This window comes from Sorex fumeus, unplaced genomic scaffold (assembly GCF_029834395.1).
Source record: "Sorex fumeus unplaced genomic scaffold, SorFum_2.1 ptg000044l, whole genome shotgun sequence".
Taxonomy (NCBI): domain Eukaryota; kingdom Metazoa; phylum Chordata; class Mammalia; order Eulipotyphla; family Soricidae; genus Sorex; species Sorex fumeus.
In genome coordinates, this window is record NW_026606101.1 from 13648609 (window position 1) to 13663317 (window position 14709).

Here is a 14709-nt window from a genome sequence, read left to right on the forward strand (position 1 = left end):
CTAAAACCATTCTATCAAACATTCTAAAACTGTGGTTTTAGAAACGAGGGCCACAATCTTTATTTAAAAGCCTTGCTTTGGAATCAGGTTTTGTTTTCTTTTTGGGTCACACCCAGTGATGCTCAGGGATTACTCCTGGCTCTACAAGAATCACTCCTGGTGGTGCTTGGGGGATCATATGGGATGCAGGGGATCGAACCCTGATCAGTCACGCACAAGGTAAATGCCCTACCCGCTATATTATCGGCCTCAAGGAGGCAGGCATTCTGAAACTACAAAATGGTGATGTGATATGCCAGACTAGGGGTTTTCTAACCTGTCCTGCAGAGTGTCTGGAACAGTGCTCGAAACTGGAGTACTGGACAGGAAATGTGAACATATTCCTACCAGTGGCAAGGAGAAAGTCAGTCAGTCCATGTAAATTCAGCTCAGGCCTTGCCAATGATGAGCTTAGAAAAACCTTGGGTTGCAGTTTGTTAGACAGGATTAAGGGAATCCTAAACTCTGTTAAGTGTTTCATAAATAGCTTCAGGCAAAATGGCCAAAAATTTACTGACCACTGTAACAGTATTGTTTCATGGTTCTTAGCTTTCTTTCTGGACAGTGAAACAATCCACATTACAAGAAGTCAAAAAAGCTTCATGTTCCCTGCCATCTTCTCTTCTCATGTGGGATGTCTGCTTTGCAGACCCCCAGTCTGAATGGCCTGTGAGCAGGAGCACCCCCTGTGCCTCTATACCACAAGATTTGCTCTGAAGGGACACGTGGCAGAGTATGAGGAAGAGGACGGCAGTGGTTAAAAGACAGGGATGTGGGCTGGAGAGAGTACAGGGGTGAGAGAGCTTGCCTGCACGTGGCCAACGCAGTTCAATTCCTGGACCTCAAATGTTCCCCAAGTACCTCCGGGAGTGATCCATGAGCGCAGTCAGGAGCAAGCCTTGACTGCCAGGTGCACCCCCTCCACTTCCACCCCCCCCCAAAAAAAAATAGACAGGGTTTTAAAGCAGAGTCCTCCAAACTGAGTTGGCTTGCTGCTCCTTTTCAGAAAAATATCACTCAGCACCTCATGGAAATCTAACCTTTTTGTTTTTGTTCAGGCAGTGCTGGGATTTGAATGTACATGGCCAGAGCTGGTTACTAGACAAGTGCCTTGACCTTTGAACTATTTATCTGGCCCACTGCACCTGAGGCTAGTAAAACCCTCCCCAGTCTCCCACAGTTCTAGCACCTCCCCTCCCCTGGTCTCTCACCCACTCGGGGAAAACACTGCTCTAAACCAGTCTTTCATCCTTCTCACCACGTGATCGAGACAGAGAGTGGGTTCACTCCCCTGATTCCTTGACTTTCCCTGTAATATGTACAGCAAACCTGCAAATCAGACGGTGTGTGACAGGGAGTACCTGGGGGCGTGGGGGTGGAGGGAATCCTTGAGTCTCTCAGGCAAATATAACTAGGAAAAGGCCCCTAAATCACTGCAGGAAACTGCTGGGCAGACTCTGGATGCCGAGAAGCACACTATGCCAGCATTAGGAATGGCAGCACAGGTCTCAGTGTCGCCACTTTCCCGTACTCAGCCACACCGCCAGGCTCCACACCAGGGCCACTGGCAGAGAGCAGGGAAGGAGACAAAGAAGACCCTTGCCTGTTTACAGTCGGATTTGCAATGGGTTTTATTTTTTTTCCATTGGTGCATTTACATTTTTAACCTCTACACTGGCTATCCCTTTTAAGTACCAACTACAAGGATTAACTTCCAACAACACACACACACACACACACACACACAATCTTTTTGGTGGGAGGTGTGTGGTTAGGGCCACACCTAGCAGTGCTCAGTCAGGGCTTATTCCTGGCTCTGCACTCAGGGATCATTCCTAATGGGCTCAGGGGACCACAAGGGGTGCCACAGATTGAGCTTGGGTCAGCTGTGTGCAAGACAAGTGCCCTATGCACTGGCCCTACCCCCTACAAAATTGTTACCACCAACCTCTAGCCCCTTTTGGAGCTCTGAGAATGTAAACAAGAGTTTATTGTTTTAGACATTAAATGGATGAAACAAAAATAAAGGGGGAGGGGGTGGCGGTGGCCTGGTCACACCTAGTGGTGCTAGGGCTTACTCTTGGTTCTGTGTTCAGGGATCACTCATGAAGGCTTAGGGAGACCCTATGCCATGTTGTGTGTTGCACTGGGGTTGGCTGTATGCAAGGCAAGCACCTCATCATCTGTATTCTCTCTGGCTTTGGATCAATCAAATTTTATACTGAACGATTCTGTCTGCCCTACCCTGCTATAACCGACTGACCCTCCCTCCAGGCAGGAAATGAGCCTGAAAAGGGGAAGTAGATTAGTTGGACTGTTTCTTCTGGACACTTGTTTAAGGCACTGCTCCCCAAATCCCAATCATTCAAGTACCTACCAATCCTGTTACTTACTGCAACACTTACTTGCATCTGACTCATTTTTAGGGAAATACATCTACTGACTTATTTTTAGGTAAATATATTTATAAAAAAGCAAATAGCACATTTCTATTAGAAGTGGAAAACCAGTGCCAGGGAAGTTATTTAAATGGTAGAAGATGGGCCTTGCATGTACAAAGGTCTGACACCTCTGGGTATGACTTCTCCCTGAAAAGGTAAAATGAACAACAACCATGAAATCACCAGCCAAAGAACTCACTACATTTTTTTTTTTTAAATATGGAACGCTTCACAAATTTGCAAGTCATCCTTGCGCAGGGGCCATGCTAATCTTCTCTGTATCGTTCCAATTTTAGTATATGTGCTGCCGAAGCAAGCACTCACTACATTTTTTACTATGCACTAAAATAACCATTAAGGTAAAATATATCTGTCAACCACTGAAATTCATCTTGTACAGCAGCACTGAGATGATGCCGAGAACCATTTGGAAATACTGAACTGGAGAATACTACTGGTGGCCAGAGCTAAAACTGAAAACTAGGACTGTGTACACAGATGTTCTATGTTGTGTTAGAGAAATCTGGTAACAGAGTGGAGGCTGAAAAAACAAACAGCAGAAACACCATCTTCACTCTTATGTCCATTGCAGCACTATTCACAATACCCAGAACCTGGAAACAACCTGAGTGCCTGAGAACAGACAGCTGGATAAACTATGGTACACCTGCACAGTCATGTGTAGAACACTATGCAGCTACCAGGAAAGAGGAAGTCATGAAATTTGCTTATATATGAATGGACATGGAGAGTATCATGTTAAATAAAATGTATAAGGGGGAGAGGGACAGATATAGAATGATAACACTCATTTGTGGGATATAAAAAGCACAGTATGAGGGGCTGGAGCAATAGCACAGCGGGGAGGGCGTTTGCCTTGTGCACGGCCGACCCAGGTTCGATTCCCAGCATCTCATATGGTCCCCCGAGCACCGCCAGGAGTGATTCCTGAGTGTAGAGCCAGGAGTAACCCCTGAGCATCGCCGGGTGTGACCCAAAAAGCGAAGAAAAAAAAAAGCACAGTATGAGACTATTACCCAAGGACAGGAGAAACGAAGGATAGGAGGACTGGTCCACAGTTAGAAGCTTGCCATAATTGGGGGGAGAGGGCAGTTAGGACAGACAAGGGACCACTGTGACAATGATAGTTCGAAATGATCCCTCTGGACAAGGACTGAATGCTGAAAGTGGGTAAAGAAATATACATGATAACCTTTCAGTATCTACTGCAAACCACATATATATATATATATATATATACACACACACATATATATACACACATATATTTATGAAGAGAGAGACAGAGAGACAGAGAGAACAGTGCCTGCTGTAAAGTAGACTGCGGGGGGGGGGGGCGTGGAAGGAGGGAAATGGGGGACATTGGTGGTGGGAAATGTAGGGAAGGATTTGGAACACACTGCATGATCAAAACCCAGTCATGAGCAACTTTATAAGTATCTCATGGTGGTTTGATAAAAAAAAAAAAGTCACTGTCACTGTCCTCCTGCTGTTCATTGATTTGCTTGAGTGGGCCCAGTAATGTCTCCATTGTGAAACCTGTTACTGTGTTTGGCATATCGAATAGTCATGGGTAGCTTGCCAGGCTTTGCCGCGTGGGCGAGATACTCTTGGTAGCTTGCCGGGCTCTCCGAGAGGGGTGGAGTAATCGAACCTGGGTTGGCCGCATGCAAGGCAAATGCCCTACCCGCTGTGCCATTGCTCCAGCCCAATAAAAAAGTAATTAAAAAAATCAAAATAATATAAAAAACAAAATAATAAAAACTAAAGTGGAGGCTGGAGCTAACAAAAGGAGGAAACAGATAGTTGGAAAGCGACAGAGACACAGAAAGGATGTGCAAGCCACACATGCATGCATGCCCGCACATGTGCACACACACACACAACACACATACATGCATACACACACACACACACACACACTTTTTACATGACATGAAGACAAAGTGAAACAGACAGAAATAATGAGCAAGGGAGACAGAGTCAAGGAGAGGGGTCTGACAGGACACTGGCGGCAGAGGCGCAGAGCTCCCGGAAGTGCAAGCTCCAGAGGACTCTCTCCTCCTGGCCTGCTCAGCAGAACGGGAAGGGGTCTTCACTCTTGGCCACCACAGGCAGGGTGTGACAAGCCGGCCGGGGATCCACTCACCTTGATTTCTACAGGGTCGTTCTGGTGGAAGTTGATGGGCGCAACCCCAGGGACATAGAAGGCGCTTGTTTCCCACATGAGAGAGAGCAGCAGGGACCACGGCAACCAATCCTGCAAGGACAGAGATGCTGCCGTCAGGACAGGGGACATCAGCAAACACCCTCCTCCAGCAGATCCAGATCATGTGGCCCCCACCTACACGTCTGCTTTAACAGCCCCTGCCCCGCCCCACTCTGCCCAGTCAGGTCCGTGTACATTGCAGCTTTGCAAACACACCTAGTGGTGTTATGTCGTAGTACTGATACTGCACATTCAGAACTGAGCCACCAAATGAGAAGAAAGGCAACTCCTGAATAAGTCAGAGGCTAAGGATGATGATCCTAGGCTGGAGCGACAGTACAGCGGAGAGGGCACTTGCCTCGCACGAGGCCAGCGCAGGTTCAATCTCCGGCATCCCATATGGTCCCCTAAGCCCCATTAGGAGTGATACCTGAATGAAGAACCAGGAGTAACTGCTGAGCATCAGTGGGTGTAGCCCACCAAATACCAAAAGAAAAAAATTTAAAAAACAAATGAAGTTGCTGAACCTGCACAGTTAAAAAATCTACATAAAACTTGAAGCTACTCCTGCCACACTGCTTGGGAGATGCTCCTGGTGGTGCTTGGGACCAGGAGGTAATGATGGTCAAACCTGGGTCTGCCACATGCAAAGCACACACACTAGTCCTTTGAGCTATCTTCCTGGTCCGACATGTGGCTTTTGACGCACCAAAACTAAAACTGCAATATCCTGCAGATCGGAAGTTTTACCTGTAACACAAACCTAATTGGCACATACACTTTATTTTTTTAAATTTTATTTTATAAGATAGTTCACAATATTTGATTACATTTAATATTCAAACACCAATCCCACCACCATTACACCTTCCCACCACCATATCTGGGATGTTTCCATTCCAAGCCCCAATCCCTGTCCCAAAACACAACAAAATAATATATTTTCTATTGTGATGAAAAACTGCTGCAAAAAAAGTATCCATAGAGGAAATAGTGTGAAGACTGTTCTATTTTGGCAGGGGCCATTAAGACCTTCTTTAGGATATCACAAACATGTTGTTAAAGGTTGAGTGATGTGAACTTTTGTGTATATATATATATATCTGAAAATATATATATATAGCATCACAATCACAAAAAATCACAAATCATCCTGTTAATCGTCGACTGCCTCAAGCAGGCCCCAGTAACATCTCCTTCATCCTAGCCCTGAGATTATATTCAAGGCTCTTCAGGAGAATGAGACCCATCATTGTTACTGGTATTTGGCATATATAGCATATAAATATAAAATTCCCTCCATGATTGGTTGCCTATTTGAACCCCATCAAATGTGGTGTGGTACTCTTTGAGAATGGGTAGGGAGTGTCCTATGATGTGTCCAGGAATAGGTTCTTTCATGCGTGAGGCTGGGCCTGAGCGTGTGGGGAGCAGCCTTGAGCACGGTGGCAGCGGAGTTTCTTGGCTGCCAGGGCTGGGTTCGTTGGGGCGGGGGGGGGGGGGGGGGGAATGACGACGACTCTCACCCGCCCTTCTCTGGGGCACCCTGAGTGAAACAGCCTGGCATGGCTATGGCAGGCATCATATTGCTCCCTTCCGGGAGAGAAAGCCAGTACATACACTTTATTTATTTATTTATTTTTGCTTTTTGGGTCACACCCGGCGATGCACAGGGGTTACTCCTGGCTCTGCACTCAGAAGTTACTCCTGGCGGTGCTCAGGGGATCATAAGGGATGCTGGGAATCGAACCCGGGCCTGCTGCGTGCAAGGCAAACGCCCTACCCGCTGTGCTATCTCCCCAGCCCCAGCACATACACTTTAAACACATCTTTTGTATGTTACAATAACGACTTTGTATGTTACAGTAAAGACACACACACAAAAATGTTCTCAAGAAAATCGTAAGTAGGTGCCTGCTCCAGATGGAATCCCAGTGACCAAGAGCTTCCACAAGCAAGGCCCAGGTATGGGGGTTCAGGATTATATCTCCAGGTCGCATTGGTGGCAGAGGACCTGGGCTGTCCCTCCCCAGGTCCCCACCCGCCCAGAAGACTGGCTGTTATGTCCACAATTAACCTCCGGGCACCATCTTAGCACACCAACAGCCCTGGCCCAGAGACACAGCAGCAAGTCCCAGATGATACCACAGCACCCGAGAGCTCTCTGGGCCCCATAATGAGCCAGTATCACTGGGGTACCCCAGATGGAGCAGGTGCAGGCTCCCCTCCTACTCCAGATGGAATCCCAGTGACCAAGAACTTCCACAAGTAAGGCCCAGGTATGTGCTAGAGCAATAGCACAGCGGTAGGGCATTTGCCTTGCACGCAGCCAGCCCAGTCGAGTCAGGTTCGATTCTTCTGCCCCTCTCGGAGAGCCCGGCAAGCTACTGAGAGTATCTCACCCGCACGGCAAAGCCTGACAAGCTACCTGTGACGTATTCGATATGCCAAACACCGTAACAACAAGTCTCAAAATGGAGACGTTACTGGGCCCGCTCAAGCAAATCGATGTGGGTTCCAGGACTACATCTCCAGGCCGCATGGCAGCAGAGGACCCGGGCTGTCCCTCCCTGGGTCTCCGCCCAGCCAGAAGACTGGCTGTCATCTCCACAATTAGCTTCCGAGCCCCAACTTAGCGTACCAACAGCCCTGGCCCAGAGGCTCCCATTTGAATGCCAAAATGGATTAGTGCCATACAGAGATGTGTCTGGAACCCATTTACAATCTAGAAATTTACATTTACAATTGTGCCTGCGTGAGCTCTCGTGATATTTGAAATGAGCTATGGAAAATGCATTATCTAGTGTCTGCTCCTGGCAGCTAGGCTTGAATGGTGATGAAAAAATTTGAGCAAAATTAATGCCCCAAATTAGAGAGAGAATATTGGGGAAACTGTCTGCCATAGAGGCAGGGTGAAGACCGCAATGTGTATGTATGTGTGTGTGTGTGGTGGTGGGGGGGGGGGTGATACTTGCGACATTGGTGGTAGAAAATGTGCACTGGTGGAGGGATGGGTGTTTCATCATTGTATGGCTGAATCTCAAACATGAAAGCTTTGTAACTCTATTTCACAGTGATACAATAAAATAAAAAAGTAATGTGGAGTTCATGCCCAATTCAATCAGCTCAATCAATGGCTGAACAAATAACAATACTCCTACATTTTATTTAAAAAAATAAATCATAAGTAACAACCAGAAAGATAGTACAACAGGTGGGGCGTACAATGGGGAGGGTGTTTGCCTTGCACCCTGCTGACCAGGGCTCAATCCCAGGCACCACACATGACCCCCCAGCCCCACCCTCCCAAGCCCACTAGGAGTGATCCCTGAGCACAGAGTCAGGAGGAAGCCCTGAACACCTCTGGGTAGGCCCCAGAAGGAAAAAAAATATATATACTAAAAAAGAAGGGAAAAAAATCTTAAGTACCCATAAAGGCCTTCATCCTTGTCATCTTCACAGAGTAGGGTGAGGAGGAGAAAGTGAGGCGTTGACAAAAGCCCTTGTCTCAGGTGGCCAGTGCACATCAAACCCATGTTGTTCAAGTGTGACTGGCACAGAGAAGCGAAAGGGAAGACTGTCACGCAGGCACCGCAACTGCTTCAGAATCAGTCTCTGGCTGGCCAGTTGCACCTCGCAACACTCTCCTATACAGCTGGAGATAAGGCGCCACAAGTGTCCATCAGCTCCTATCTCCTGAGAGCAACTGCTGCCTTTGTCAGGATGCTCATGTTTCCCACAAGCCTTTTCAGTGACTGGACTGACCTGGTCACCTCCCGTTCTCCTTACTCAATTCAGACACACTGTGTCTCCTCACTGCTGTTCTCCATCTCAGGAGGTCCCCTTGCCTGCTGCCCCGGTCAGAATGGTCTCGACAGACGCCTTATTTCATTCAGTTCTCTCAACTGGCACTTCCTTAAAGATGCCTTAACTGCCCGAGCTGTCCAAAGCAGACATCAACCTCAGTGCCCATACTGCCATTCTGGCTCTGTGTACTGGGAACCTCATCGTTCTCAGAGGCTGAACCCAAAATTCCAGTACGCAAAGCATGATCTCACTCGTTAAGACATATCCCAGCTCTAACATGTTATTTCTTTTAAAACTGTTAATGTTGGATCTATATTGCAAACTATAATGCCCAAAAGTAGAAACAAAGTATGGGGGAAACTGTCTGCCACAGAGGCAGAGGAGCGCTGGAAAGGGGGTGATATACTGGGTACATTGGTGGTGGAGAATGCTCTAGTGGAGGGATTGGTCTTCCATCACTGCATGACTGAAACTCAGACAGGAAAGGTTGTAACTGTATCTCACATACAGATTCAGTAGAGAAACAAAAACAAACAAACAAATAAACAAAATGTTACTGTAGGGACCAGAGCAATAGCACAACAGGTAAGACGTTTGCTTTGCACAGGACTGACCTGGGTTCTATCCCCAGCATCTATTTGGTCATCTCCCCCCGCCCCCACCCCCAGCACTGCCAAGAGTAATCCTAAATGCAGAGCCAGGAGTAATCCCTGAGCACTGCTGGATGCGGCACCCAAACCAAAATAAATAAATAGAACTGCTGCTATCAATCTTTCTGCTGACTTACTAGATATCAAATGAGCACTTAGCCAGATTTCACCAGGGGCAATATTATTATTTCATATTCTATAGTGGACATTAACTAACACAGAAAGACATTAGAACAAATAAAGGGGAAAACTTTCTACAAAGGTGTTGTTTTTAAGCTGTGGCCATCTTTACAGAAAGTACATGAAGCTCAGAACCTTAAAAACAATTTAGATTGAGGACCGGAATGATAGTACAGTGAGTGGGGTGTTTACCTTGCACACAGTCAAGCCAGGTTCAATCCCTGGGATCCCAATTTGGTCCCCCGGGCACTGCCAGAAGTAATTCCTGAGTGTAGAGACAGGAGTAACCCCCAAACATCACTGGGTGTGACCCCAAAATGCCAAAAAAAAAAACCAACCAAAAACACCAATTCATATTTGCAGAAGACTTGCAGAGTGGTGGGCATTCCATGTGCTCTTTACCCAGCTTCCTCTGACTCAGCATCTTCCATAACCACTGGGGAGGGAGGCCTTTACGGAATACGCAGCTTTTAGGTATTTTGAAAGAGCAATACATACACAGTAAATAACTCAAACAGAATAAATGTTTGAGTTAAAAAATAAAAAATTCTGTCTACTTGGGGCTGGAGCAATAGCACAGCGGGTAGGGCATTTGCCTTGCACACGGCTGACCCGGGTTCAATTCCCAGCATCCCATATGGTCCCCTGAGCACCGCCAGGGGTAATTCCTGAATGCAGAGCCAGGAGTAACCCCTGAGCATCTCCGGGTGTGACCCAAAAAGAAAAATAAATTCTGTCTACTTTAGCTCCCTAGAGTCAGGTGCTACAACAGTTCCTTGAGAACTCTCTCGAGACAGTCTATATATGTACAAAAGGAAAGGAATCGAAAACAAGCAATTCTTCTGTGGCAATGAAGGTAATAGTGGCTGATTTCCTCTCCAGCAGAGGCTTCCCTCCATGTGACCAATCCCGGCAGGACTCTGTTCCTCCCTCTCTGGAACTCTCTGCTAAGGCCTTCTGTCAGGCCATCAACTGCGAGAGTCTTGTCTGAGAAACATGTCCTTTTCTTCCCTATAGTTCTTCACTTTGGGGCCACACCCAGCAGTGCTCAGGGCTTAATACTGGCCCCGTGCTCAAGAATCTCTCCTGGCAGAGCTCTGGGGCCCAATTTGACCCAGGGATCAAATCCAGATCAGCTGTGTGCAAAGCAAGCACCCTACCCACTGGACTATCTTCTCCGGCTCCTTCTACTTCTCTGTGTCTGAATTTCAGTTAACTAAAATGAAGGGAAGATAAATCCTGTATCACAGGGGGTGGGGGAGAGGGGACTGGAGGAGAGAGGAGAACCCTGCCTTCTAAAAGTTAAGGTAGGGGAAACCCCCAACCCTGAATTTTGGATAAAACAGCAATGGAAAGGTCAGAGATCAGTTTTATCTTAGCCAGGATTGCTCCCACAGTATGTTAAAAATCTCTGATTAGTATAAGTTGGTGATCAAAAGCAACCAGAAGCTCAGCTTAGAATTACAGGCTGCACCAACATGATATTATCAGTTTTAGATATGAAAATGCCACTGGGGGTGAGGTGGGTAGGTGCGGTTTGAGCCACACCAGCTGTCTCTGGGCTATTCCTGGCTCTGTGCTCAGGAGTGATTCTTGGAGGTGCTGGGGGCCAGTATGTGGTATCAGGCACTGAAGCGTGGTAGCTGCATGCAAGATAACCATCTAAACCTCTGGGCTGTCTCAGGGTTTCAAACTGTCATGGTTTTTACTCCTCTCCTACAGTTGGAGGAATCAGACATTGCAACACCTTGAGGTAGGGAGCAATTTAACATTATCAAAAGTTCCTCAAAGCCATTCCCTTTTACCCTGCAGTTCTTGTTCTAGACAAGTTAAACAATGTTATAAGTATGCTAAAATGTTCATAAAAGGAGGTTCACGATAGAATTATTTAAAAGAGTGAAAACCTGAAGCAATAATACAGTAGGTAGGGTGCTTGCCTTGCACGTAGCCTATCTGGGCCCACAGAGGTTCGATCCCTGGCACTCATAAATAGGTTCCCTGAATCCGCCCAGAAATGACCCCTGAATGCAGAACTAGGAGTAAGTCCTATGTACAGAGGGTATGGCCACAAAATAACCAAACAAAAAAAGATGAAGAAACAACAACAAAAAATTGAAATAGTGAAATTCTATTTATAATAGTTGAGCGTCCAATATTAATGGAACTAGGGTTATATTCTTTAGGATGTATTCTCCTTGGGCTGGAGCGATAGCACAGCGGGTAGGGCGTTTGCCTTGCACGCAGCCAACATGGCCGACCCGAGGTCGATTCCTCTGCCCCTCTCGGAGAGCCCGGCAAGCTACCAAGAGTATCTTGCCCGCATGGCAGAGCCTGGCAAGCTCCCCGTGACGTATTCGATATGCCAGACACAGTAACAACAAAGTCTCACAATGGAGACGTTACTGGGCCCACTCGAGAAAAATCGATGAACAATGGGAGGACAGTGACAGTGACAGTATTCTCCTAACTGCTAAGCAGTGACTAATAATAAGTCTACATTACATTTTTGGCCGCTTGTAAGGCAAACGCCCTACTGATAGCACAGTGGGTAGGGCGTTCGCCTTACAAGCAGCCAACATGGCCGACCCGAGTTCGATTCCTCTGCCCCTCTCGGAGAGCCCGGCAAGCTACCGAGAGTATCTCGCCCACACGGCAGAGCCTGGCAAGCTCCCTGTGACATATTCGATATGCCAGACACAGTAACAACAAAGTCTCCAATGGAGACGTTACTGGGCCCGCTCGAGCAAATCGACGATCAACGGGAGGGCCTTTACCTTTACCTTTTACATTTTTAGGTAGGGGTCAGGATTCTGTTCAGTTGTCAGTGGCCCAAGCTTTGCATGCCCCAAGATTCGAGTTTGAACCCCACTACTGAATGCTCGTACCCAAGCTCTCCATGCTACAGCCCTGGAGGTCCCTGACCATTGCCAGGTTTGTCCTGATGGCTCCTGGCCCCACAGCGCCCAGAAAAGCTCTGTACCCTTTCACAATCACAATTATCCTATTGTTCGTTGATTGCCTCGAGCAGGCACCAGTAACGTCTCCTTCGTCCTAACCCTGACGTTTTAAAAAGTGCCATATTCAAGGCTCTTTCAGGGTCAGGAGAATGAGATCCATCATTATTACTGGTATTTGGCATATTGGGTATTTGGCCACGGGGAGTTTGCCAGACTCTGCCGTATGGGCAGGTTACATTTGGTAGCTTGTCAGGTTGTCCAAAGTAACAATGAGATAGTAAGATGTCGTGTGGCGGTGAATGCAGCCGCGCTCTTCCGGGAGCTGGTTTTTATAGTCTCTGGTATAAAGATAAGTCTATAACTCTAGCTACTTATAGATATATACATATGTAAACTCTAGTATACCCTTTGGCCCTCAAAATGCTGGTCTAGCTAGCCAAGCTTGGGAGACCTCCCCACTTACCAAAACAAAACAAAAACCCAACTGAAAAAAACAAAAACTTTAGATTTCATTGAAGAAGCAGGGATCACAACACTGCACAGCAGGATTTCCTCTCTACCCCTCATTTTAAAAGCCATTTTTGATAACATACTTACAAGACAAAATGAATTATCTGAATGATGGGCTTCAGATGCCTTGCACATGACCCACCTGGCTTAATCCCTAGCACCCCATACAGTCCTCCATGCCCTGCCAGTAGTGGTCCCTGAATGCAGAACCAGGAGTAAGTCCTAAACACCACGGTGTCGCCAAAAAAAAAAAAAAAAAGTAAATGAAACTTTATAGCACATTAATCAAGTGGGAGCTATCCTTAGGATGCGAGGAATGCTCAACATAATGCAGATTGATGTGATATATCACATGAACAAAGTAACTGAGAAAACAATCATTTTAATAGACCGAAACAGCTGACACATTTCAACATCCATTTATGATTTACATTCTCAACAAGTACTATATGAAAGAACCTTATCTCAACATAAGATACGAAGGGCCCACAGTTACTTTCATTATTTCTCATTAATCAAAAATGAGTCTAAGTTTCCCCTCCTAGGAAGATAGGTACCCAACCTCTCTGCCTTATCTGATAAGTGATTTGAAGCCAGAGCAGAGGATTACAATCTCCTGTGGTTATCAAGCCAATTAAATCTAAGACATTAGTTCTACTTTCTTTTGAAACTGAATCCTCCAATCTTAGCAGGGAGATAGTGACCTGGGAAACTTAAGGACTCCCGAAGAACTTAGGTTGCACAGAATGAAAAGCAAGTCTTGAAGACCTCAATACAGTTTAGTTCCAAAGTTTCAAGCAAGTGGGGCAAGTATACACACAGTCAAGTTCAAATAATACCACCACCACTACAATGTGGAGAACATTCACCCTCGTGAAAAACACTAAAAGGCAACAAGCAGCGAGAGTCCCTGAGCACTGAGACATTACAGTCCATTCTCCCAATTCCCGAGTCTCTGCTCTGTACTAGGTTCCAGGCACGAACGCTGAGCTGCATGATGCCCACAACTTTCTCTGATGACTGTGAGGTAAGCAGAGATGAAATAACTTGCCCAAAGTTAGAATGTAGAGGAACAGGTCCCAGCTCTGCAGGCAGGCGAGGTGCATTGAAAGATGACAGGCCTGAAGTGATGTTGTCAATCACACGTGGCAACAAGGATTTACTGAACACTGCCTATGTGCCAGGTGTAGTTCGAAGTTCCTTTCATGCAATTAAATAAATTAATCTTCATAATGATTCTATAAGGCAGAACTGCCTCACTTAAACAAACACATGAGAAAATTGAGATTCAGAGAGGTGATGTAACACGGAGTCGGGATTTGTAGCCAGGGCAGTCAGATCCCAAAGCTCATGGTCATACTAGACCCAGAGCACCTGACACGTGGCAGGCAGTGTGCCAGTCTCCCAGGACACAAGCCTACGAGGCACTTTCACCAAGCTGCAGGACAGAGACAACACCAGCCAATCCTGCGGTGGGTGAAGCTTAGGGAGCTAAGGATGGGGCTGGCCTTGTACACGGCCAACTCTGTTCAATCCCCAGCACCACTGATGGTTCCCTGAGCACCACCATGAGTGACCCCTGAGCAGAGCCAGAAGTGAGCCCTTTGCACTACCAGGCTATTCCCCCACCCCTCACTCCAAACAAAACAAAGAAGCAGAAGCAACTGAGGACAGTGTGTTGGGAAGTTCACAGAGGCAGCCCCCAGGGTTGGTGGGAAAGGAAGTCTACTCTAAGGTCCGAACAGAAAGGAGAAGAAAGAAACAAGGTTCTGAGAAAGCACAGGGAGGGCCGCAGCAATGGCTTGTTTGGGTCTTGGGGCCACACCTGGAGGTGTTCTGGGCACCATGAGGGGTGCTAGGGATCAAATCCGAGCCAGATGCATGCAAGGCAAAGG

The 14709-nt window shown here is 46.8% G+C and overlaps 1 protein-coding gene and 1 non-coding gene across 3 annotated transcripts in view; both read right to left on the reverse strand.

The window, feature by feature from the left end:
* Nucleotides 1-14709, reverse strand: part of TM9SF4 (transmembrane 9 superfamily member 4) — a 54518-nt gene that overhangs the window by 24727 nt on the left and 15082 nt on the right. For both annotated transcript variants that reach the window (XM_056121323.1, XM_056121324.1), the window contains one exon: nt 4651-4761. In XM_056121323.1, coding sequence (XP_055977298.1) covers nt 4651-4761 — 111 coding nt within the window. Of the gene's footprint in view, nt 1-4650; nt 4762-14709 lie in introns of those variants that run through there.
* Nucleotides 2694-2800, reverse strand: LOC130030950 (U6 spliceosomal RNA). The gene has a single exon (XR_008793594.1). It is a non-coding gene; the product is annotated as a U6 spliceosomal RNA (small nuclear RNA).